This window comes from Bombus flavifrons, chromosome 5 (genome assembly GCF_040668555.2).
Source record: "Bombus flavifrons isolate JBK064 chromosome 5, iyBomFlav1_principal, whole genome shotgun sequence".
NCBI classification, from domain to species: Eukaryota; Metazoa; Arthropoda; class Insecta; order Hymenoptera; family Apidae; genus Bombus; species Bombus flavifrons.
Window position 1 is genome coordinate 10,689,030 of NC_138446.1, and position 25,740 is coordinate 10,714,769.

Below are 25,740 nucleotides of genomic sequence, written 5' to 3' on the forward strand. Positions count from 1 at the left end.
AGGGTGATTAATGAAATTGCCGCCATTGATTGCGGTTGTCATCGAAGGAATGCCGATGATTAAATAAATGTTCGTTTCATCGTGCTTCGTGGAGATGCGTCCGATGAAATTGTTTGAAACTTATATTAACGAAAAGATTATCGTTCGTAATCGGATTTTTTGTCCATGTTGATAGGATTATCGCAGTCGAATTGGCGGATATTCAAGTAATTATAGTATTTCGTGTATAAGCAGATGAACGTAATATAACGGATAAATAGTTGAACGTATTAGCGTATAGTTATACGATAGTGAATTAGATTCATGTGATGTAGGATCGGTAATAAATTATTACATTTACTTGTTATTATTACTTCGTTATATGTGTATTTATACATCTGTGACATTTATGTTGCGTAGGATTTATAAAAGTTCGATACATACATACATACGTGTTTAAATAATCAAAAAATTGTAATATAGATTGGGATTTATATCTGTTGTCAACGTGATTCCCATCGTATCGTATCTTGCATTTATGATATATGATTTATAACAGTCAGTTACTCTCAGAACGTTTTTTTTTTTTTTTTTTTGTTTCGGAAAGAGCAATTGTAACGTGCACTGTGCCCAAGAGAACTGACGATTCGTATGCATGTTTAATGTTGTAACTATTTGTTTTTTAATTCCCGCAAAAAGATCGATGGGATATTTCTGCCCATTTCCATTTTGTATATTTATTTTTACCCTATGTTCTTGAATAAAAATTTATCGGTGCCGCGAAACAAAGAACAGGAGGAGAAAATTATGATAGATCGGGGAAATAGAAAAAATATAAGTTCTCTGAATAATCGTTTCGATGACGTATCATCGCACGAGGACGAAAGAGATAAAAGATGTCAATTCATTAAATAAGTAATACCGTCTATAGCACTATGCAATTTATATACTATGTATCCTCTATAACTTTCACATCACATAACAAATACACGATTATTATACTTTTGAGACGGACTAGAATTATCTAATAATTTTTTTATTTATTCATAATCCATGATCTTGCCGCTTAGAATGACTTCACACGTACATTCTCCTTTCTTATAATGTTTGTTTAGATCACTATTTGCACTATAGTTGTACCATAATTATACTACTTGTTATTATCTTTCTTATTAAACCATCAACTCCCTGTAATACTATTGTTCCATTGTTATTCGTACTGTTGTTCCTAACTCCATTATGTGTAACTTCATGAAAACTTTGGTGGAGGTACATCATTGGACTTCATGTTTTTATTTTGGTATCACATCGTACACTACTCTTCTGTCTTTCGTCATGCCCATTTCACATTCTCATCACGCCCGTCCTATTTCCTTCAAAACTTCTATTCCTTCCCCGTGTTCTACTAGTCTTCCATACACCTACTTTATTGGAATTTGATTACGACGTGTTTTAGATTCTCCTCTTATATCTTATATCCCATATCTTGTTATATCTTACACGTCTTTCTCTCCGTATCTTTCCAGTGCTGATTACATCTACTATTACATCTATATCTCACCAATAAGTTTCCATTGTTATTCCGAATCACTGAAACTTACAGAACTTTACTACTCGCGAACACTGCACATTTTTAACACCATTCAAAACTGGTCACTTTCCATCGCTCTGCCCTCTCGTCTACAAAAGAGTCCTAAACGAGCTCTAACGGAAGACATTTTTTCGCAAAACTTTATCGTATCGTCTCGATGCACCATTCGGTCGCCGCAGACTTACCAGAAGATAAGTTGATACGCGAGATCGTTGTAGAGAGTTCCGCGCAATTTCCATTCCTCTGAACTGCCGCTGCCGGTTTCCTATTTTCCACGTGTCTACGTCTTCCTCCCTCTCTTTGCAAGGCCTCTATCACCGCACTTAATTCTATTTCGCACACTCGCGTGAAGCTACTACGGCCGTTCGTACGAAGCCCGTTCCGGCCTCGTTATCGCAGCTGCGATTTTCAGTAGCTCGCGAAATTGCATTCGCGCTTACTCGCCGCGCGAGAACGCGTCAGAAGCCGATTGAATCTTCTTTCACGATCGCGTACCCGTTTCGCGAACGGCGACCAGCCTCGTTTCCGGAGTCGTCGTCTCGATGAAACACGCACCGGGCCACACATACACACACCTGTATATAGGCCAAGCGTATAGGTGTAGGAAAACTACGAAAGGGAAAAGACAGAAAAATAGGGGAGGAGCTCCGTGTGTCTGTCTCGATGAGGCGATCTCTCGAAGTAACTGCACTCCTGCGAATTAGCTGTTCGACAAGGGTTTCCAGTGGTTTCGCATCGCGACGTTACGTGGAACGTGAGCCACCGGCTGCCTTTTTCCGAATTACATTTTTGATTTATACGGCCGTACAGCTACGGCCGTTTTCCCATTTACATGCAGATGCCATGGCAGACGTAATTGCACGTGGCGTGCTTATGGCTAACGCCAGACGTCCGGGCATCTTCCAAATCCCTGCTCATTCATCGCTCACGATTCGCCTCTCGTTTTATTTCTTCTCTCCCTGCTCTCTCGCTCTTTCCCTCTCTCTCTCACACACACACACATACTCTCTCATCCTATTTCTTTCTTTCTTTCTTTCTTTTCTTGCCGTTCCGTTCTTTCGTTCGTTCTGCGGTTTCCTTCTTCCTTCTGACCCTTTTTTCACGAAAATACGCACGTACTTCGCCGGTATCGCCGGGGGGATAACTTTTATTGGCACGTCCTGACGTTTCGTTGGATAAAACGAACCGCGAACTGGCGCGCTGCGTGCCGCTACTGAAGCAGGAACCGCGATTATTGCCTGACACCGGGGAGCGTTTCGTTTTTATGCTGGACAGGATTTAGAATTGGCTCGAACTCCTGTTCGATCTGCGGCGTAATGATAACGCGGAACTTTGCAACTAACGCGATTTATGGGGTCGGACTCGCTGTACGAATACCTTGACGGTTCATCCCGAAGCTAATTTCGAATGAAGAATGGCGTACAGTTGGAAGTTAGTTGGAGCAGTTATTAAGTGATCGATACTTTTGTTGGAACGTACGTAGGCCAAATGTATCGGGGTCGATGAACGTAAAAAATACGCCTGTATTTTACCCTTTGCACGCTGATTTATCGTGTTCCGGTATTAAGAGTGATAACAGTTGTACATTTTACTGACGAGCTGCATACGTATTGATATTTATTTCAATAGAGTATTATTTAGTATCGTTGTTCTTTTATAAGAAAGTAACTATTTTATTGAAATTGGCTGTTCTTTACATGCAGACATAGTTATTATACATTTTTGGTATCGTACGCTTTTATGTAGATCGCCAGGCATTTGTGGGAAACTTGGAGATTCAAAAACGTGTAGAATGACATTCATAATATGCAAAATATTATCTCTCTACTTGCGATAATATTTAACAAGTGAAACATTTATTTATACCCGCGCGTTTTTTGTATCTACAATAAAAAAAAAGAGACACGAATTCGCGTAAACATTTGCAGTCACAGTGCAGTGATAACAAACAAAACCGCTTGAAACCTGTTCCGCTGAATATTCCCAAAAAATACAGTCGCCTTCCAACCCGGAACCCTTTCGCTTCTATTTTTTTACTATTAGAACCATCTTCATCGAGTTGCAGTAAATTTCACCAACATCGGCCAGCCAATCTCCCAAACAAAACACCGTTCCTCCGCTGTATAAACCAACATTCTCCGACATACAATACTCGTGGAATATCGAATTGCTTTATTAGCCGTTCGCTGACTCGTGTACCGCGTAAGAACACAGAGGCGCGTAATCGTTGGAGTTGCGCGTCGAGGGAATCGCCTCGTTTCGAGAGTGCTCCGTTCTCGATTCGCCGGAAGAACAACGCCGCCAGCCCCCGGAGTACAACGATGCACGGTGTAACGGAAATTGCGCGAGAGCCGAGCCGCTTCGAAACGCAATTATCAGCCTGGCGTCGACTATATTTTCACGAGGCAGCACGGCGTTCCGCGTGCCGCATTAGCTCGCTTCGCAATAATTATTATTTATCGGCCGGCCATTATATTAGCCAGGCACGGCCGTTAACGCGCCGCCGTCCCCCGCGAATCCAATTGATTTCCGGAATTTATCGCGCGGCAGATTTTCCCTTTTGTTCGGCCCAGTCCCCGCGGACTGGCGGAAAACGCCCCGCCAGTGGACGGCCACTACGTGTAAATAATAAATTTCCTACGAATAATAAATCAGCACGGTTGACCGGTTTGCACGCGAGCCTGAACAGCAGCGGTGGAATCGCGTCGTTATGTCCGACATTGCGAACTGCTGCAATGACGCGGACGAGCGACTTCTCCTGGAACATCGTTGTTTCCGCTTCGATTTAATGAAATTCGACTGACCGTACCGCTTCGCCGCAGCGTGTACGCCCTATCGATTCTTGCAACTATCGGCCGATCTCCTTTTTCGAGGTTCGCTGAGGTTTGATATGACGTTACGTTGGTTTTTCATTATTTCGAGTGAAATGATTTTGCATATTTTCTGTTGCTTTGGAAGAGCGTGGAATTTTGTCGACGAATCTTGAAGATTAATTTTATTGGAACATATAGAACATGATGAATTTCTACAAATAGCAGAGTACTTGGGTGAATGAGCATCAGGATGTTTAAGGGAAAATCACTAGGGAATTGTGAAGATTTATGACGATTATATTTTACTGTCGGTATTGTCTTTTTACAATTGTTTATACACAGTCATTTGAATAATAAAATCGAGAAGTGCAAGTTGTGAAACTTTGAGACAAAAATTTATCTCGGTAATCGTTCCTCTGATAATTTGGGCCAGTTATTTCGTATAAGATAATTTTCATATTCTTATCATAAAAGATTACACAAACGATTGTTTGATTTCCAACATTTTTTAAATGTCTCCTCTATGTAGCGTAACATTTCGAAATACAATACAGCGTTCTCACCTACAGATTCGTAAATTTTGCTCGTAACAAATACATTGACGAAAGAAAACAAAAAGCCGGCATTCCACTCAATAGGCGATTACCGTGTACCAAGTTGTCCGCGATCTCGCACCGTACGCTCGCTTCGTCTCTTCCACCCTGCGAATCATTTTCTAATTAACAAAGACCAAACTTCTGCCTACGATCCATCCACTATTCTTCCTCTTGCTAAAGTACCAAACAATTACTCGAATACCTCGGATTTTTCGAAGACGGAGCCTCGAACCGAGGCGAAGAAAAACAGAGAATGCCGAGCAGCTATCTCCCAGAACGCAAGTAAAACACAATTAACAACGGCGCATCGGCTTGCGTAATTAGCCCCGAAGACGGGGAACCAGCGGGTAGGTCGTGGCGTCGGTGGCAGCAGCCGGCGCGTCGTGGTGTAACACGCGCTGAATTTAACGAACCGTGGGTCGAGCAATAAAGTTTCGTCGGCCGGGAACGGAATAACAAGTTCATCGTCGCGGTCGGGGCCAGAAAATCCGCGCCGCGGATATTAGCCGCGAGGCCGACCGTGAGCTGGCGAAGAATATCGTTTCATTTCGCTAAAGTGGAGCGCCTAGCGTCCGTAAATCCTGGCCGGTCGCGTAACGATCGCCGGGGAACCGGTACTCGGAGAAAAACTGGCCGAGGCTGGAGGCGTAAGGAGCTCGAGCATCCAACATCACAGGGGAGACGTGCTCGAAAGATAATTAAAATGTCTTGGCTTGCCGCGGCAGGCACGAGTTATGGCACGAACTTGCCACAATGGCATAAGCGAACCATCCACCCCTTCTCAAGCTCATCGCTCGTTGCGACGCGAAATTTAACGAGCTGCGAACTCGTGAACCTGTTGTAGTGTTCGTGTCGTAGAAGTATCCGGTTATGTACTTAGCTTCGTGAGGATCGAAGGTGTTGCGGCGTCCACGCGGTTCATCCCTTGTTTAGTAAAATAAAAGACGCTTCTATATATTTATTAACAGTGGGGTTGTGTCTCTTTGCTCGTTCGAGAAATCAAACAGCTCTCGTTTCTTGGACGAATTTTTTATACCGTTGTTTTAAGCTGTCAAACTTTGTAAAGAGTTGAACGAAATGAAATTAAGAGACACGAGTTTGGTCACATTTTAGCGTATACGTTTGGAACGAAACAAATAATCGAAAATCGAACATATTTTTATTAAACGCGGATAAGTTTGGGAAGGAATGACAGCAAGCACGTGTTTGTAAGATTCGAGGGAATTACAGGAAAAACATGGCATAAAAACGTTGTATAATCTGGTTAATCTTTTTATTGTACATAGGATAGATTATTTATATTCGAGCAAGTATATTAAATTTAGTATCGTTGAATGTATGGTACTTTCATATAATTACAAAAATTTGATACTGTGAAAATGGAACGTAAGTTCTGGTGGAAAGACGTTTAAGCATAAGGAAATCAGGATATTTGCTTAGATCTTTTAAAGTCATTATATTTGTAAATGTACGTGTCTTATAAATTAGACGAATTTCGAGATTGTTGTTTCCAGAGTGTAAATAGGTATACTCGAGACTCAATATTTTTCTACACAAACTTCTCTCAATTCTATAAATATTTCCTACAGATTTCACGACTCTCTGTATAGTACAGCAATAGATACAACAACATACTATCGGAGTGATCTAACTCGTGCAAAAGTTAAAATTCCTAACATTAATAATACGGACGAAAACAACGAATAAAAAGGTCGATAAAAGAGAGAGCGAACGATTCGAGTGGAAAATATATAAAACTAAGCGAAAGATTTGATATCCAATAAACACGGAACAAATGGGACGTGCACGAGAGAAATTTATCACGAGCTTCTCGTTTTACGAGAAAAATTCATCGAAAAGTATCAAGGATCGCTTGGAAACACGCTGATTACGACATGAAATAATTATTTCGAAGAGGCAGGATATCTCGCGTTTCTCTCGCGTTTACACCGAATCGGTGTCACGATAGTATGAAGCAGAGACGATGGATGGACGAGAAAGGAACGAGAGATAGAAAGGGATGAATTACGAATTCTGAAATTCAGCTCGCGGGAGATGCTGCAATTCTGGCAATGGGGCGAGTTAACGAACTGTAAATTCGCGAAGTTCGCGTATCCTTTTGAGAGGCGGCGATGAAAGTGCGCGCGAAGTAGCGCGGAACCAGCCAGCGGAACGTTGACTGGCGAGCCGAGTACGATCGAGAGCATGAACCCGATGAATAGGAAATTGGTAATGAGCTTGAATTGACGTTTAAATATTTGAAGCGTTTCCGACCGTTTTCCCATCTATCGTTTTCGAGCCGAGATTTGATTTATAGGCCAACGAAGTTTGTACTTATTAATTCCGAACGATTGTTGGGATTACGAAATGGCGAAGTTTTCTGCGAGCCCGTTAAACGCCAACCAAGCTCCGTTATATTGATTTAATAGCGTGCTTAATCAAATTATTTCTGGCTAAAGTGACGAATTAATTGTTCGCGATGATATTTTCTTGATGGAGGGATGCAAGTGCGAAGAATCGTTCGGAATTATTTAACGTTTCGCAAGTCGCAACTCATTTGACGGATAAATGTGAAATTATTTTATAAAGGTTTCTGGTCAGATTTATATAGCGTAATAATAATAATGTCGTATAATAATACTATAAATCTTTATATCAATGCTCATACTATGGACGTATGATGATTCGTCGAAGTATTTGAACATTTACCATATAGGAAAATTTTATGAATATGTTATACGTGTCATACGAACCTTTTCGAAATTTGACTAGTATTATGCTGAAATAAAATAAAATATAAGCTAGTGTAGTATCGTGGATGAGGGGTCTGGGGGGGGGGTGAATTATAAACAAGAGGTTGCGAAACACGTGCGTGGTGTGGCTAAGACAAGAGACACGAGGCTAAAACAAAAGACAAGGGGTTACTAAGGGACATAAACGAATTAACATTCATTGCGAGTTGAGAAATCAGAGAGTGCGAATTGCGTTGTCGAGATAGTGTTGCTAGCATTGTCGAGAGAGAGAGAGCTGAATCCGTGGTGACGAGAGTTGCAAATTAATTATCTAGTTGTCTTAATTATAATATTGCGATTAGTTCACGTTAAACAACCATCGTTCCCTGTTTAATCAACATCTGTTTAATCCATTTATTATAAATAAACTACATGTAGTAAAGATCCTACACTAGTTTAAAAATGTACATTTTACTACAAATATACATGCACTTATTGTTAGTCAAATAATTAGTATACCACGAATAGTTGTGTTGAAGATAATCTTGTTAAGCATGGAGGATTATTAATATAATAGATAATTGATTGTTGGAATACTTCATATATCTTGTATATCATCTTGTAGTTTCAATGCAACTTTTTTCCTTTCCAACGTATATATGTATATTGCAAGATTTTTATCACACGAAAGGATATATATTCATCTCGCTCAATTTTTTCGTAATTTTTACTTCTACAATGTATCCACATACATGTATACACCTAATACATAGGCGTGTATACACCTGTGGGCAAAGTTTATGCATTTTCCTAAGGTAAATAAGCTACTTTGCATCAATATTTGCATGAGATTGCTAGTTTGAATGAAGATTCTACTTAGATAAAATTCACTCGTAATTGTGTAAGTCATGTACCGTACACTAGGTGGTCTTGAAACTTATCAACGTAGAATAATAAACATTAATAACGAAGTAGTAAAACGAGTATAAAATGGGAAGTACTCTGGTATGCAAGATGCAGTTGCAGTTATCTATGTGGAGCAGCTACGACTGCGGAACTTCCGTTTCCCAAGGAATTCTGTGGCAAACGAGAGCCCGCTTTTCCGCGGGATTGTTTAGATGTTGCACGGAAAGTTTCTATGTAAATTCGAATTTGAATTTCCTAGGATATATTAATAAAGTTTATATTAAACGCTTCGAGGCAGCTAGTAACACCGCACTGAGAATTATCCATTAGATTGCTTGTGTCTGATATTTTTCTTGCAAGATGCTTGTTTATGCATAATCGCTTAATCGACAAGCAAACGTTACGCTTTGATAAATAATAATTACATTCTGTATTTATTATTAATACGATGAAATTGATTTTCACGAAACGGACAAATACGCAGTGAAATACTGACAAATGAGGCTGACGCAAGAGTCAGACAATTTATGAAATAAATTTTCAACTAAATTCGTAACGAAACAAGGCAGAAAAGTTTCTTTATCCCAGTTTTTTAAGATACAGATCAGGTAGAAAAATAGATTCTTCTAAACTTATAGAGGAACTATCGTAATTAGATCAAGTAGCAACGTCTAAAACATATTTATAAAAACCGGTATTTTAACAAAATTTTAATGATACGTCGTTGATCAATTTTTAAACAGATAATTAAAATGTATTATTTGTCGATTCTATAAAAATATACTAAGCATATCGCTTATAATAGATATTAGGTTTTCCTTAATTCATAGATTTTGCTTTTGTGCATCGTTGCAACAATTGGCTCTCGCTAGTTTCCAAATATCAATATATATATATATATATATATATATATATATATATATATATATATATATATTATATATATTCATATCATTAAATATCACTGGATGAGGTAGTGTTTGCCTTCGGTAAAATTATTCTCCGACTTTCTGATGCAATTTGAACCCTTAATTAACCGTTCTTAGGTAATTCTATTTATGTAATATCCATCACTTTCCTTTTGATTAAATTAATCAGCAGAGAGGATAATAATTCGAAGAAATTAAATTTGAAAGTTTAGAAAGCAAAGTTGAGAGGTTTATATTGAATTACGACTATTTTTAGAAAAGATCTGCCAACAAAGAAGGAAGAAAGGAAGAGTAATCAGTAAGTTTCGAACGGGAGCCGGAGGTAGCGAGTTTCAGACGCTCAATTTTAGACGTCTCAAATATTGATCGTAAACAAGTAATTTGTACAAGAAGGACGTTTCTCTTGAAATGAAACGAAAGGGTCTCGATTTTCATGTCGTTAGAGACGCAACTTGGGTATATTTACCGAGCGCCGTTTCTTATTCTTCTCGTCGTTTTCGAATAGATCTTTGACAGTGACGGATGCACTCTGAATATCAGGCATGTGTTCTTTCGTGAAAAATCCCAAGCAAAAAATGTCACCGCCTCCAGCGGGCAGACCGAAGAAAATAGAAGAGAGAAAAGAACACAGGAATCATTTATTACGTTGATGCACTTCGTCGCAAATGTACTCTCAATTTGCGCCGTTTCTGTACCTGTTCCACTTTCTTCAAACTTGTTTAACTTCGTTTTTGCCTCTTTTAATTCTTTGCCATTATTAGTTTTGCGACGAAGAATTACTTTTTCATGGAGATACACCGTTTGCCTTTATTCGTCGTATATTTGTACCGTGCTAATTCTAAAAAAAGGTTTCTGCAATTACCATCATGAACATTTATAGTCGTTTCTTATTTTTTGGTCCGAAATCGTATTACTAATTAACGTTCGATACTTCATTAAGTTGGTATAGAAATGAAATGAAACTTTTCGTCGTTAATCGCACTTTTAACGAAATTAACTTTGGTTAATGTTTCGATCGATGAAATACAGTCGAGGACAAAAATAAGAATACAGATAATGGAAATAGAACCGTCGATGAAGTTTCATTAAATACGGCTTGCTTGCGCAGGAATGCAAATATTAATTCCAATTATTCATTAAATAATCTATCTAAATAATCGACAATAAATAATGCTCGATGTATCACAACAAATGTACACTAGTTCGATTAAATGTCCTATTAATAAACAATAGTTAATTAAACGTTATACTACCTACATCCACCTGTTCTCTTATTTTTGTTTTCCACTGTATTATTTATAGAACTTTTTTTATGCAGCAATTTCCCAATCGCGTTTTTTTAAGGACGCGGTAGTAATTTTCTGATCGCGTTATACGAGCACCGCGTTTTACAAGCATCTATTATACTTTTAATCATCCATTGAATTATAAAAGAAAGATCTGGTTAGGTCATTAAGCGGCATTTGCAAAGATCGATTCTGCAGCAGTAGGAGATTAGAGACCGTTCATGGCTGGAAGTTGGCCGAACGACATTGTCGAGTTACCGGTTCATGCAGAATTTCCACAACAGACCGGGTTAACGAGCTGTGAACTCGTGAACACACCTTAGAAGTGTTACGAGGCGGTGCTAGAAACGCGGGAGGAAGTGAACCCCCGTGGTAAATTGCGCGTGTATAATGATAATGGCGAGAGACAAGGAATCCATCTGCGGTGACGCGTCTCTTCTGCGAGTGTCAGCCCGTTAATAGGCGATTCGTGATTGCGAATTGGGAGCACGGGTCTCGAGCGTGTTCCGGAAACCTCGCGCGATGAAAGTCGTCACTTGCTGCAGCGCGTCTGACAACGACGTTCCTTTAACGCCAAGTCTGACGATCGGTGATTCTTCGACAGTGATAAAGTATTTCAGACAATTTTTTAAGATGGATACATCATGGTATCTCGCGCTTCCAATGGAATCATTCTTCTCTTCTGGTCTTAATGGAATCTTCTGTAATTGAAAATTCTTCATCTCAACTTACCAACGCGATTATCTCTACAGCAATAAATGAAATTATGTACTTGATAGATTTGTTAAGGCAAGTTCACTTAATCCTTCAACGCTAGGAGTCTTGAATAAAATTGTCTGAAATTTGTGAAACTGAACTACCGTACGTTTCGTTCATTTGGCATTCATTAACGTCCTAATTAATTTCACTGATACGACAAATTGCGTTAGTGGGAAGATAATTGATTCAGGACGACGAACATTGTGATTCGTAACGTTTTTCTTTCTTTTGTCGAGTTTTCAAATTCGTCAACATTTTTGCATGTAGTAGGACTAGCAATAAGAGAGAGATATCTGTGAAATTGTTCTGAATGATCGACTTAAAAGATATTTTCATTCGAATTATATAAAGCTTATTGTACGAAAGACAACGAAAATTGGAAAGCATTATTTTTAATAGGATTTTAAAGTCCTTTAGTTAAAGCACAATTATATTTATAAGTATAATAAACTGCCTGCTGGAGTTCATATACTCCAATTACGTATAATTGTTCAACAAAATTATTATTTGAGAAACATTAATTTCAGATGAAAATTACTTCGTACGTAATAATAAATAGGAATGTTATATGCATAATAGAACGATATATATATATATATTGTACAGTATACGTAATTATTCGAACAAATTGAAAAATCGATAACTGTTACTCTATTAATTTAATATTATCATAGATACAATTAAAATCAATTTGCAATAACCACATCATGAAACTTGTATTAACCATATCATGAAACAATTGGTCTTGTTACTCTGTAATAAAATTGGTGATATATATATTCAGTGACTGCTATTCAAATAATTCCAAGCGCTAATATATGTTATATTACTATACTATACATTACGATTGTAATTTTACACAATTACATGTTGTATTTTTTTTTTTAATTTAAATTAGCGATATGTACAAAAATTTGTTCTTCTTGTTTCAGGTAAGACATTCGTACAAAGGTAGACTAAATTCCAAGCATAATTGCTACAATTCGAATGTGGTAAGTCATTTTAATATTCAATTGAGTTCTCAACATTGTTACTGAGTTCAGTAGGACTTTACTAGTCGTAACAAAAAAAAAACAAAAAAAAAAAAATAATTACATCTTAAATTGACATTCTAAATACATTTTAAACTTAATTGGCTTCTTTCTCGATAAACATCTACTTTCTAATACTTATTTCAATCGATCGTATTCGAATCTATTTTCTAAAGTTTCATTCTTTTGATAATTAACCAATTTTCGTAAGATTCCTTTTAAAATTTTCCATTGAAATTTTTATTTAACTTTTATGTCTATACGTATGAATGTAGTACAAATTTTACTATATTAATATTCATTGAAATTGTTCAAACTCTTTAAATTCTGCGCTCTTACAAAGACCAAAAGTGTCACGTAAAAGACCTATTAAGGAGAAATTCTCTTTGTAGTTTGTGTTATTTACAAAAACATTGCAATTAGCAAAAGTCATTACACCAAACTTCTAACAATAGCCACACTTTATGTCAGTAAACTCTCATAAATTCTCACGTAATTACTTTCCTTTAGTTCTAAGAAGCAGACGCGTTATAAAACGAAAGCAAGAAAAAAAAAAAAAAAAAGAAAGGAAGAAAGAAACATGTTGGATGATTTATATCGACTGATTTATATCGTTATATCGAATTACCAACACGATTGTCTCTAGGGCAATAAATAAAACTATCATTTGAAGAATTTCATTAAAAGCGTAATATATGCATATACTGTTCAAAGCAAACAGAACACAAGTTTCATTTAGTTGCACTCGTTTGACGGTTTATGGGGATCGAATGTGACGAGAGACGTTTTACTGTACGGAACAACCGGTGTTTTAAATTCGCCAAATTGATGATGTCGTGAAAGTTTTAATTATAGTCCACCGATTGCATTATTCCTATCGGGACAGATGTACGTAAAGTACATGATTAAAACTGGGTGCTTAGCCTACGAAATTTTCTCTGTTAACGAGTTAAATGTTCGGAAAATGCAGCCCGACAAAGTCATTTGGTTAATTATTACTATTATTAATTATTATTATTTTGGTTAATTATTATATTAATTAATTATCTATTTGCTTCTTTACTTTGCTTTTGTTTGCCGATAGTCTATGACGTTGGCGTGACGTGACTATAGGTTGGTAATTAAAACATGCCAAAAATAAACAAGTATACTTTTGAACACTATGTACTACTATATTTACACCGGCGTATTTCCTATAAATGCATACACATCATAGTTCTACGTGCTATGAAACATTTTGTAAGGAACATACTCCTAAACACCACTGTAACTCGATGGAATCGATTGCATCGACAATTTACGATATCCGCGTCTCAAGGATTTATTAACAATCGTCGATACTTGTGTCACTAATCGTATTAATACTTGAGGAACGTCCATTCTCTAACAAATACGTCGTGCACGGCGGTTGGCTCAGATAAACGTGTCACTGTCCAGCCAAATACAGTTTCTGTTTTTTAAAAGAGAGGTTACCTTCGGAGGCTAGTCCAGGCCAGAATTGCGCGCGATCCGTTTCGATCGGCAGGTGCATCCTGGCTGATTTATCGCTCGCCTTATCGGCCTCCGGCTACGGGCCTTCGATACCAGTGATCGTTTCCTATATTTTACAGCGACCGTGATTTATCGTCCGTTTCGCGAGTTCCCTGCTGCAATTATCAGTAACTCGGTCCCGCCGGGCCAGAGATTAGAAGCCGATCTCGTTGACCGGCCCGCGCGCTATTTTATCAGCTCCGACCGACGATTTAGCCTGCTTTGTTTATTGCACGTCCCGCAGGAACTCCATCCACGGCAACTTGGTCGCTCGATGAAACGAGTAAGTCTCGTTCACTTTGAACTGGTATTCGGGACATACCATCTGCGCGTTTCTTGTGTATACACGGACTTAAGGATCTGGGCTATGCAAACAGAGGAAGTTTAGAAGATGTACGGTTCATTGATTTGAATAAAATTTCCTCACGATAACGTTAGTAAGAAGTTTGGCGATTGAGTTTTGATATGTTGGTAAATATGATGGTAGAATGGTCTCGGATGAGATGCGTTGCCTGGTAGAGTTGAAATTGTTTAAATTCTTGATTCGGAGACGATTGAGTTTCCAATTCGACTACGATACTCGAATTTTTAGCATTTTAATAGAGACAGGATCTATAATGTTTTAAGGTGTTTAACTTAAAATTGAAACAACAGATTACGCATATTAACAACAAGTGCGTGTAGAATGTAATACATCGTGTTTTTATATTAAGTTGGAAATCGTGATTATTTCTAAAGTCTAGTAGATTTGCATTGTTCAGTTAGTTTTTATGTTATACAAAGGCATAATACTTCTTTTCTCTGTAGAAAAACTCTCCTTATTACTGGCTTAAACCAATACATTTTCTTTTGTTTAAAGCAATACTTTGTTTTGTGCCAGGTTTTGAAAAACTTTATTTTATAACATTTTTTTGGAGTTATGAAATAGATGCTACGTTTACGTCCTGAGAGATAAAATTTATATTACAAGCGAACTTTGTTGTTTGTTTTATTGTGTTCCATTTATTGAATTCTGTTCGTTTTACGATATCAAGTGCAGTAGAAATATTTTGTCTTTTTTTTTTCTTTATTTTTCTTTTCACCTTTTCCAGATATTTGTTATTCCTCTATTCTTTGAATGTTATTCACAAGCCTCTTTTAAAACATTGCAATGAAATCTTACCATTAAAGCTATCATTATCAGCAAAAATTATTTGTAGGTATTGAATAGCGAAACAAAACCTAGTAAAATTACATGCCAAGTTGTAACTAACCATTTTGCATTTCAAATTTCTGGTCAACGTCTGTAAACTACAGTTAACATGTTAACTAAGTTGCACACTGTAATTACCAATTCTACGCAATCGTTACTTCGCTAAAAGGCTACTGTAATCATCATTCGTCTCTACGAAAAGAAAATCTAGTATAATGGCTTTTAATAATGGGAGGATTAATTAGATCTTCTAAAAAATTCGTAGCAATGAGTTAATTATAAAGAGAAACCTTCTGCAACTGAATGTGAATTTCCAAACGTCGACTAATAAGGTTTAATTAATTTTACTGGGTCAACCTATAAGTAACGCCATACATTTGATAAATACATTAGATGAAAGTAAAGAAAAACTGAAAGGGACGAATTGTAAGGATGAACCTTTTGCGAAAATATGTAAATTTCAAGAGATAAAAAAGATACCACGTGTACTTTAATCAATCTTATTAGGTCAACTCATAAATAACATGATTTTTCCGATAAATATATTAAGTGAAAATTGATGGTTACCTATCGGTGATTAATCGTGATCCCTTTTCCATCATCTTCATAATTGTTTACCATCCTTCCATTAAATCTGCTACTCCTCTTTTATAAAACTCTTCTCTTAACGACTTTTTATCAAGTCAACCCGTAAACAATGCGATTTTTCCGCTAAATATATTAGCTGAAAATAAACAATCGATAAGAGATACACTGTTTTCCTAATCTCTAATAAACTTTCTATATCCCTTTTACAAACCTCTTAACGTGACGACCGTCGTTGCTGTAAATTTCCAGATAGTCCGCGTTACTTACAGAAGAATCTAACGTAACAAAGAAAATAATAAATAACAATCGAACAAATTTTTGAGGAATTTTATTTTCGTGAATTGTTCGACCAATAGATGCGAAGTAATACCGATTTTACAGACTATAATGTGCCACGTAATTTCGTTCTAATTATGTTACCTATAATCGAATAATTTCTGAACTGCGGGATAATACGAATTTATGACACTGCTAAACTTGCCCGCCGCGTACAATAATGTAGCCAATATCGCTAATAAGCGTAACATCGGCCCGTACTTTTACATCTGATCCACGTTCGCTTCACCACGTCATCGTATAATCTTCTTGGATTATGCGGTGGCACGTTACGCTTTATATTTTACCCGTAATATTACAAACGGTATAACAATAACGGCAATTAACAGTCGGCTGTAATTAACCCAGCAACTAAAATATAACGCGTGTTTAGCCCTAATTAAAATTTACGTTTATAATCCGACTGTACTAATAAACGAATTGACATTAGTGCTATTGGCGTTCAAATTATGCTCGCTGTCTTGTCCCAGATCGTCCATACTCCTTGAATCTCCCTCCGGGGTATTATACGTTACAGTGTATTTGTATATTAATATGTAGCATTTTTAGAACATAATATTTAGTGGTTAGCAGGGTAAAATAAAAATTCCGAGAATATTTTTGTATGAAACACGAAGTGGCCGAAGAATACGCGATATCGTGACATTGATTAAATATTGCTTTATACAAAATCATATTGCCCGTACTCTTTGAATTTTTCCCTGGGGTACTATGCATTTCAATGTATTCATTTGTTAATGCATAATACCTTTTCATAGTATGAATGTAAAATTTGCAGCTAGATAATTCTCCCACGTTAAAGCTGAAATGGCCAAAAAATACGCAATATCTATTTTCACAAATCGCTAATTAATTAAATAACGAATGTATTTATTTCTCGATCATCTACTACTAATCCCGAATATTAATGCGTTAATGCGGTAATGCTAATATAAAAAGAAATGTTCTCTCGCAGAGTAACAGAGTCCTATTCTAAAAGCATTAATTTAGTATTAAATATTGTTATACGTATCGTTATATATATAAACACGCTATTAATTTATACAAACACAGACTCAATTTTTTTGAAAATTGAGTCTATCAAAGAAAAATTCCATTATGCATTCTCGTCTTATCTCCAACGAAGGGCTCACTTTCATTTATAACAGCCTCTAATTAATAAAGTACTCGCTGTAGAAAGTCTGAAAAAATTAACTTAGCTTGCCGCACAATCGAAATTTCAACATCTTTCAAAACAGCATCTTTTCTAGTTCTCCCTTTTCTATTGAACGAGCGTTCACGCAACAGAATATTGTTAAACGTTCGGAACGCATATTACGCATGCATTAAGCGGTTGTCGGCTGAGAGAGGTAGGTTAATTAAGACGATCACTCGAGACGCAACTCGTACGTACAAAAGTACGTTGCTTCCATTTCTAGCCAGCAGGTTGGCGGGGCCTTTCCGGGGCGCATCCTTCCGCAAAATTCGCAAATTCCGTGCCGCTAAACGCAGCTGTTGCAGCTATAACTGCAACGCCGTCTACATCATGTGTGCTATTTGTTTAAACGCCCGCGTTCATTCGGTATACAAATATACTTAACTGCGTGGCATTATCTGAAGTAAATGCGGTGTATAATCAAACGACGAAATTGTCTTGCTATTTGCCACTTCGGCGAATCGAATCGCGCCATATGCAATAAACTGCGTCTCCCGGAAGCGAGCTTTTGCGATGTTCCTACCGAGAATGGTTGGTTAAGCAAGAAACCGTGAAATTTTATTATCGTGAATTTCCAAATTGCGTTCAACTGCTTTAAACTTATGCTCTCCGTTTTATTCTAAACTTTCTGGTCGATAATTATTTTTTACAATCGAAAGGAAAAGGTAGAAATAGAGAATGAAATGAAATATTAATTTTCGTTTCAGTTTCCTTCTGATACCTAATTATGCTATAAATTTCGTGTTATGCATAAACTGAAAATGTTCGCGCAGATGGAGATTTATATACCAGGTATGTAAATATGAAACCGGAATTTTTGTATTGAAAATACACGTTTATTGTATGAAAATGATTAAAAATATTTTATTCGAAGTATTGCCCATCGCTAGCTATACATTTTTCCCACCTGTCTGGAAATTGGTGGATGCCACGCCAAAAGAACTGTCGCTCTTTGGAGGCAAACCAGTCATCGAGCCATTTTCGTACATTTTCGTAAGAAGCGAAGTGCTGGTCAGAAAGTGCGTGTCCCATCGATGCAAATAAATAGTAATCGGACGGAACCAAGTCTGGCGAGTAAGCCGCGTGCGAAAGTATTTCCCAACTGAACGCTTCGATCGTTTCCTTGACCGGTTTTGCTGTATGCGATGGTGTATTATCACGAAGCAAAATTCCTTTGTGTTGCCTTTTTTGATATTCTGGTCGTTTTTCACGCAAAGCTTGATTCAAAACGATCATTTGTTGTCGGTAGCGCTCAGTGTTAACGGTTTCGCCAGGTTTTAACAGCTCGGTGGTCTTTTTCGGTGGTCTTCCACGTTCTTCGTTCCTCGCGTCAAAATTGCCACTTCTGAATTTTTTAAACCACTCAAAGCACCGTGATTTACCAAGAGCATGCTCACCGTAAGCTTCGACAAGCATTCGATGCGATTCTGCAGCAGTTTTCTTCAAATGGTAACAGAAAATCAATGCTGTCCGCAAATCGTAGTTTCCAGGCACAAAATTTGACATGTTCAACGCTATTACAAACTATGCTGTTGTATGAAACTTGTATTGTTCTGAGTCGGAAATGTTTGTGAGATGTCAACAAAGACTTTTGGCATCAACGACGCAGTTTAGTGATAACTACGTTATCAGCTAGGGCCATCTATAGGCAAATTCCGGTTTCATACTTACAGACCTGGTAAATATAATTGAAGAAACGCTACATATGCACACGTTTGTCTCATCTCTCAGATATTATAGGAAATACTTCGTCCTTTTAATTCTGTGTATTCTTTGCAGTCTACTTATGAACAGTACGGTTACATTCATGGAACTTCGTTTTATAGTCGCAGACTAGAATATCGAAAATGTACTTCCACTCAGTTTCGATATAATATTATATTTTGCAACGTTTCCATGTAAATATTGAACGTGGTGATGAATACTTGTTGATAGAAATTACAACGGTGGGAGGTATAAACGATAGCATGCGAAGGCAATTAGAATTCCATCAATCATACATGTCGTAAACGAGGCAATCATACATGAGTTTATAAATCATGAAGGAATAAATATGTTATAAAATGAAAGTTAATAAATACACGAATTTTTTAGAGAATAAGTCTGCTATCATTGGTTCACGGTATAATAACAATTTTGCAAGAAAATCTACATATCTCTGTAACGTGTTAATGTATCTTTCACAAAAGATAACGAAATAGACACTTAGAAAAACCGTAACATTTATCTGCTCACATTATAAATTCAAGCAACAAAGTATCTGCATGTTTGTAAACGACCGCGTGTATATAGATCAATTTTTTCTTTCAATGAGAAGCGCATAACAATTACGTAGTAGAAAAGCATACTTGGAATTAAGATGTTCGCGTTCGCCACTTTTCTGCCAACCTTTTTGCCAAAGTTATCGCGCAATTCTCGACCAAGCGCAATTGGAAAAAGCAACGAATGCAAGATGAAAGGTGCACATAGGAATCTTTCCGTCGGACTAGCTGAGTATGTAAGGAATGGAAAGAACGCAGCAAAGAACAGTCAAAGGTATTACTTGCGAGAAAAAGAGAGCTTCCCTCCGGCTTGGTTGAATTCAGGTTATTCCTTTTAAACTGTTACATTTAATAAGCGAATTGCGAATAACTGTGCCGAAGCTCGGTATTGAACTCTACCAATATAATTGCTTCAGTTCGCGCCACTCGTTCCAAGAACAGTTGGTATCGTTCGTTTGGTTGTTATTATCGAATTTTTATTTGTTTTATTCGCGGAAATGAATACAAAGATGAAAATATAAAGTTCGGTAGGTATCGATCGTACCATAGGAAAATTTCCAATTAATTCATTTACCACTGAGGTATTAAGTTTATGAAATATAACGAGCTTTCAGTTATCTGCCTCTACAATTATTTAAAAAGTACGAGTATTAAAAATGCAAATGTTTCGAAGGAAACGTAAAGGATTTGCAGCACGTGCAACAAATTCGTAGTAATAAATTTTCGCCCGTTCGAAAACAACACCTTTCATTTTCTTCCAAACGATACAACGTAATTATTAGAAGCACCTCTTTACTGTCATAGGCTTTTCAATTTGCGTTTCGTTCTACTCGTCTTTCGTTTCGCGATTAAACGAACGTTTAAGTACGTATCGCCATCAGAGAATGTCTATACAACTATGGAAAATTCGAAAACGCGAATATGTCCAGAATACACGTAATATACAGAAGTATAAAAAGTATCTGAAATAACGTAGCCGTTCTAAAATTTGGGGACGAAAGAAATCTCTATGTTCTTTAATTATCTTTAATTATCTGCCTAGAAAATATACGTATATTTGCATAATAATCCGCGATCTAATAATATCTTTCAAATGAAACGTTCTGGTGTAATGTATTCCAATCTATCGCTGCTAGCACGGCAAAATATAGAAAATTCGCGTGGTAATGAACGCGTTAATTCATCCTACAAGCAACGTTTTATTATACATCGACCGCCACGAGGTATCTTCGCGATTTCGCGTAAACTAACCAGGGAAGACGAAGCAGCGTTTGCCAGCGGCAATCGTTGGTGAATTTTTCCGCGAGAAACGCGTTCGCCAGCCATTTCCTCCTCTCATCATGGGGGGCGAGCGGCACGTGCTGCAAAATGCAACTGGGAAAAGCAACGAATGCCAGCGGGACGGTTCATATGGAAATTCTTTCCGGAGGTGGTTGGCGGGCCAGAAGTTGCGTGGCGGAGGGCTGTGCGGGCCGAGGGGGAGACATTATCTATGTAAAGGGGTGGAGAGGTCGTTATGGAATTGTGGCGCGCGGCTGGCTCGTCCCTACCGTTCTTCCATAGCACACAGAATGTTAGTGCCTCCGTGCCATCCCTGTCCCCCTTTCCCTCCCTTACACCCTATGACCGAGCCTCTACCAGCCACTCTTTCGCCGGGGGTTGCTTTAAAGTATCTGGGTGGTGCGGTGGCGTGATGCCGTGATCAGCAGGGCGGACTTATCTACGGGAGTCCAGTGGTGCTCATTTTGGGGCCTGGTTTGGGTCGAAGGGTCAAACGTTGTCTCAAGCGAATCAATTAGATTTGAGGTTTTTGTTTTCTTTTTCTAGCATCCTCTTTAACGCGTAGACAGGGGAATATTTGAATAAATTTTGATAAATAGAAAACAGATACATCGCGAAGGTACGTGTATAGTATTTTAGTTGTTAATAAATTACTGTTGGAGAATAATGTTTTAATTATTGAGTGATTTTAAGTGATGCATCTGTTTTGTGGTATGTGAATATTGTAGAATTGTGTACGTAGAAATGTATTCAAGTGGTTAAATGGTTCAGTCTATCAATTAATCTGATATGCATAAGAGTCTTTATTTTCTCATAGCAGAACAAGTTAAAAGAAAAAAGAAAATATTGAAGGGAGAAGAAGAAGAAGATAGGATGGTAGATATATTTTTTTGATAAAGGATGAGCTAATATAACGCGTTATAATCAATGATAAAATTTGTGCATAACAGTCGCGTCAATAGTTTACATACGAAGTACTGTGTTATTTTAATTTATCAATCCGCTGCTTCTCGGAAAGTATTGTCCACGCTCCACATTCACGCTACTCTCTTTCAAAAGCGACGCTTTATATAAAGAAAGGGAAAAACTGCCACTCGCGGAAATCGTTCTTTTCACCTTTCCTGGCACTTTTCCATCACGCTTGACATATGATGCATTCTCCGCAAACAGAAAACACGTTGAGTATCGATTCTCTTCCAGCACAAAGTACGAAGTGTTATGCTAAGCTTTCTGACAGTAACAATGATTAGACTGCGGATTTGTGGGAAATCTGAAGACGCAAAACTGCATATAATACACGTTAAATATATCAAATATCCATAACACTCGTTATAATGTTTAGTGATAGTAACAAATTTTCGTCCAAATCCCTATTTTCTTTTTTAATCATATTCGTAAAAATATAAATTTGCATATATATATTCGTGGTCTAACGGCGAGATGGAAAAGCACAGTTGCCGCTGTCAAGCGTCAAAAATAGATCGTTTGGTGCTTTGCAGCTTTGTCTCCAATGTAGTACTCGTTCTTCTGCAAGTATCCGCGAGAGAGATGCACCGGGAACAGGGGTCGAATAAAGTTTCCGTCTATTTTACGTCACCACATTGGTTTTATATCGTCGTGTTCTCTCGCCGGCAAATATTGAAACATACGAGCAAGCGAGACTTGCCAAGTTATCACCTATTTCATCGGCTCGTTCGCGTTTGGCTGGCTTGCAACTTTTGGCAACCAGTTCTGCATTCGAAAATACAAGGGGCGGCGCAAAATTTCATGGCCGCAATTTCGAATATCCTATCGACGGAACGTATCGATGCCTGTACTTATCCATTGTCATCTATCGTTGGCCATAGATATTTCGCGCTATCGTGTACGGTTAGTGCTATCGAGTCGTATGGATAAGACCCGAATAATATTTTTCTTTATTAAGCGTTTGGAATCATGCGCGAAGGACACGTTTCAACTGTACAAGTATCTAAAATATTTCTGTAGGTAGAGAGCACGTAAACGGAGTAAAGTGTAATATTTGTGTAAAGAAATAGTAGATGCGCAAGTAGAATAGAGTACTACATTTATATAGACGAATATTGTTGTTGATATTAGTGTTGACAACAATTTATACGCTGTGTATCGTAGCTCATAATTATGAAATCAGCTAAAAGGATGCCAATTGTTATCATATCTTTAGATGTGGATGCGATAAGGAACAACAGTGTCGCACGTTTGAAATACGTATAGAGAGACAATTTATCCGTTTCTTTTTTCGCGAAATGATATATTTGCAAGTTTTTCAAAAGCTGCAGTCGATGTGAAAATATAAAACCCTATGAAAAAGAATGTACCTGCACAATATGATGTAACGTAGAATCGCGATATGCGAAGCGTAAAGGTTGATGATATTGGAAAACGATTAATGAAAAACGGGTTTCTCTGTGAAATTGAACTGGTATTAGAACATTCTATATCTGCTGAATTTTTGGTATTTTTAATGTAATCTTATCGGCAGAGATAACAATTCCTACGGTATACTGGAAACTATTATTCAATAGCAATTGGGTGTTCCCTATTACAATTGTAATAATTCAATTCTATTCCTGTTCAAACTTTTCTAAAGGTATAGACATTTCTCTTGTTATTAAAAAGAAACGTTGACTGGGTAATTTTTACTAACTCGTTGTTTAGTTTGTTTTAATTAATTGTTATTGTATTATAAGCGCTAATTGTTTCCAATAGGAGAATTTTATGGAGATTGCCAGGGCAAACGAGATTGGCAAATGCATTTTATTATACAGAATGATCGACAGATATAAGCTTCACTAGGAAAAGCTCGTACAAACAGAGGTTATTAAAAGTTTGACCAGAAAGTTATAACAAAAAATATTAGCGCAGAAAACAATAATGGTCTCCTTCTTAATAAAATAATTTACTTTATGGACAAACTAAATTTTCAACACATCGATCCTCGTTAGAGAAAAATTCATATTTTAACGAAAGAATTTCACGGAACTTCATTATCAATCAACTGATACCACGAAATCTAAGAATTATACGGTGATCAAATATTCGTTATAAATTTAACGTTAGCAGTTGACTGTTCGTCGAATTGGTATTCGTTTTTACCAAGAATACTTGCACAATCGCGATTTTTATTTACCACCACTGGTTCATCAGCATCAAAGTATTTTATTGCACAACAAATACGATTCACGAGACATTTTGGTCGCACATTTTCCGTTACATCAGAGGGTTCTTCAGGCAGTTTGGAGTCGGATGAAAATTCTTGAGATCACCAGCCACGGGAAATTCCGCTTGAACTGATGCTGAATCCTATCGTAGAAATATTTTCTGCACTGCTTGACGAGCATCTCGCCGGCAACGTCTTTATATGCTCGAAAAGATTGCGAATTATTTCGATTGCCTCCCGATGCTTCTCCACAGGCATCCTATCGTTGAATGGTTTGTGTTTTCGTTGAAATTTTGTGTATGTATCGTGCCATAGCAGATATCGTGTATTATCTTATGCTTTCGAAGAATCTTTCCGTTTTTATCGATTGGAAAGGAAAATACAGAACTTTTGATGGGAAAATTCTGCTTATTTATGCCTTATTTATTTCACTTGAGCAGCTTGTTATCGAAAAGAAATATTTGAGAGAACTGTAAAGGTGTTGGAGAACTAAATATAATGATACTTTTATATTGACATTTAAACACTTATTTGTACGATAGAAAACGTGGAAAATATAAGAGAGTTGATAAAATAAGAAAATAGAATAATGAAATAAATTTAATCATAGAACAAGAGAAGATGAAATGTTTTAATTTATACAATTACTATTTCATTCGTTATAGTGTTTATTTATTTAGGAAAATATTTCATTCACCTTATCAGGTTACTCCTACAAAACATGCATGTACGTCATTTAAATTAATTGAGGCATTAGGAGATTTTCTTTCTCCCAAGAGAGAAATAAAATATCGTATATCATAGTTCGATATAATTATAAATATAATTTATATTTTGTACATCTGTGAAAATAATGAGTTACGTTGCATATCTTAACGATGCGCGTCTTAATATATTGAAAAATTCTAATTTATAGATATATAAATTTATAATTATATATATATAATTATAATTATATATAAATTTATAGATATATAATAAATAGACTTTTGCGGTTAACTGTACATCGTCTTTATACGTAACCTACTTATCTTCTCCTTTTCTTCGCGTCTTTTTCAATTTTCGACGAAGCACACGAAAGTATTGGGAAATGCGCGTGGACTGCACAAGCGATGGAATAATTCCTCGATACCCACGACGATATCGCATTTCACAAACGTATCGGTCCATATCGAGGTTTGTGGGTGCTGCGACGCGATCAGAAATTGCACTCAAATCGACCTTCGATTCTGAGCGATCGTGCAAATGCGCGCAGAATCCAAAGCTCGCTGCTACCACTGGCAACGGTCTTTAGGTTGAAGAAATAATCGCCTAACGAGTATAATGAATCTGAGAGTACTGCGAGATCCCGCGATGATCTATCACGGAGAAAGCAAGACAAAGTGGAAAAGAGAGAGAAAATAAGAGGGAGAGAGAGAAGAAGAGAAAAGCAAACGCGTCAACGTTACGCGTAATTCCGTGGATGACGAAAAGAACGCTCATCTTTGTTCGTCCTCTCCGTATTTCTATACGTTCTTCCTGCATGCTGTATGTAGGTACGTGCACGCGCGATGTGCA

At 37.2% G+C, this 25,740-nt stretch overlaps 1 protein-coding gene across 3 annotated transcripts in view; it reads left to right on the plus strand.

Moving 5' to 3' along the window:
• The window catches only part of LOC138179851 (E3 ubiquitin-protein ligase MIB1-like), a 452,965-nt gene that overhangs the window by 340,757 nt on the left and 86,468 nt on the right, over nt 1-25,740 (plus strand). Inside the window, exon 11 of one of the 3 annotated variants that reach the window (XM_069113032.1) lies at nt 12,524-12,643. The exons of 1 other annotated variant lie outside the window; for it this stretch is intronic. In XM_069113032.1, coding sequence (XP_068969133.1) covers nt 12,524-12,628 — 105 coding nt within the window. In that variant the 3' untranslated portion in view covers nt 12,629-12,643. Of the gene's footprint in view, nt 1-12,523; nt 12,644-25,740 lie in introns of those variants that run through there. One more of the 3 variants, XM_069113035.1, reaches the window with a different exon arrangement.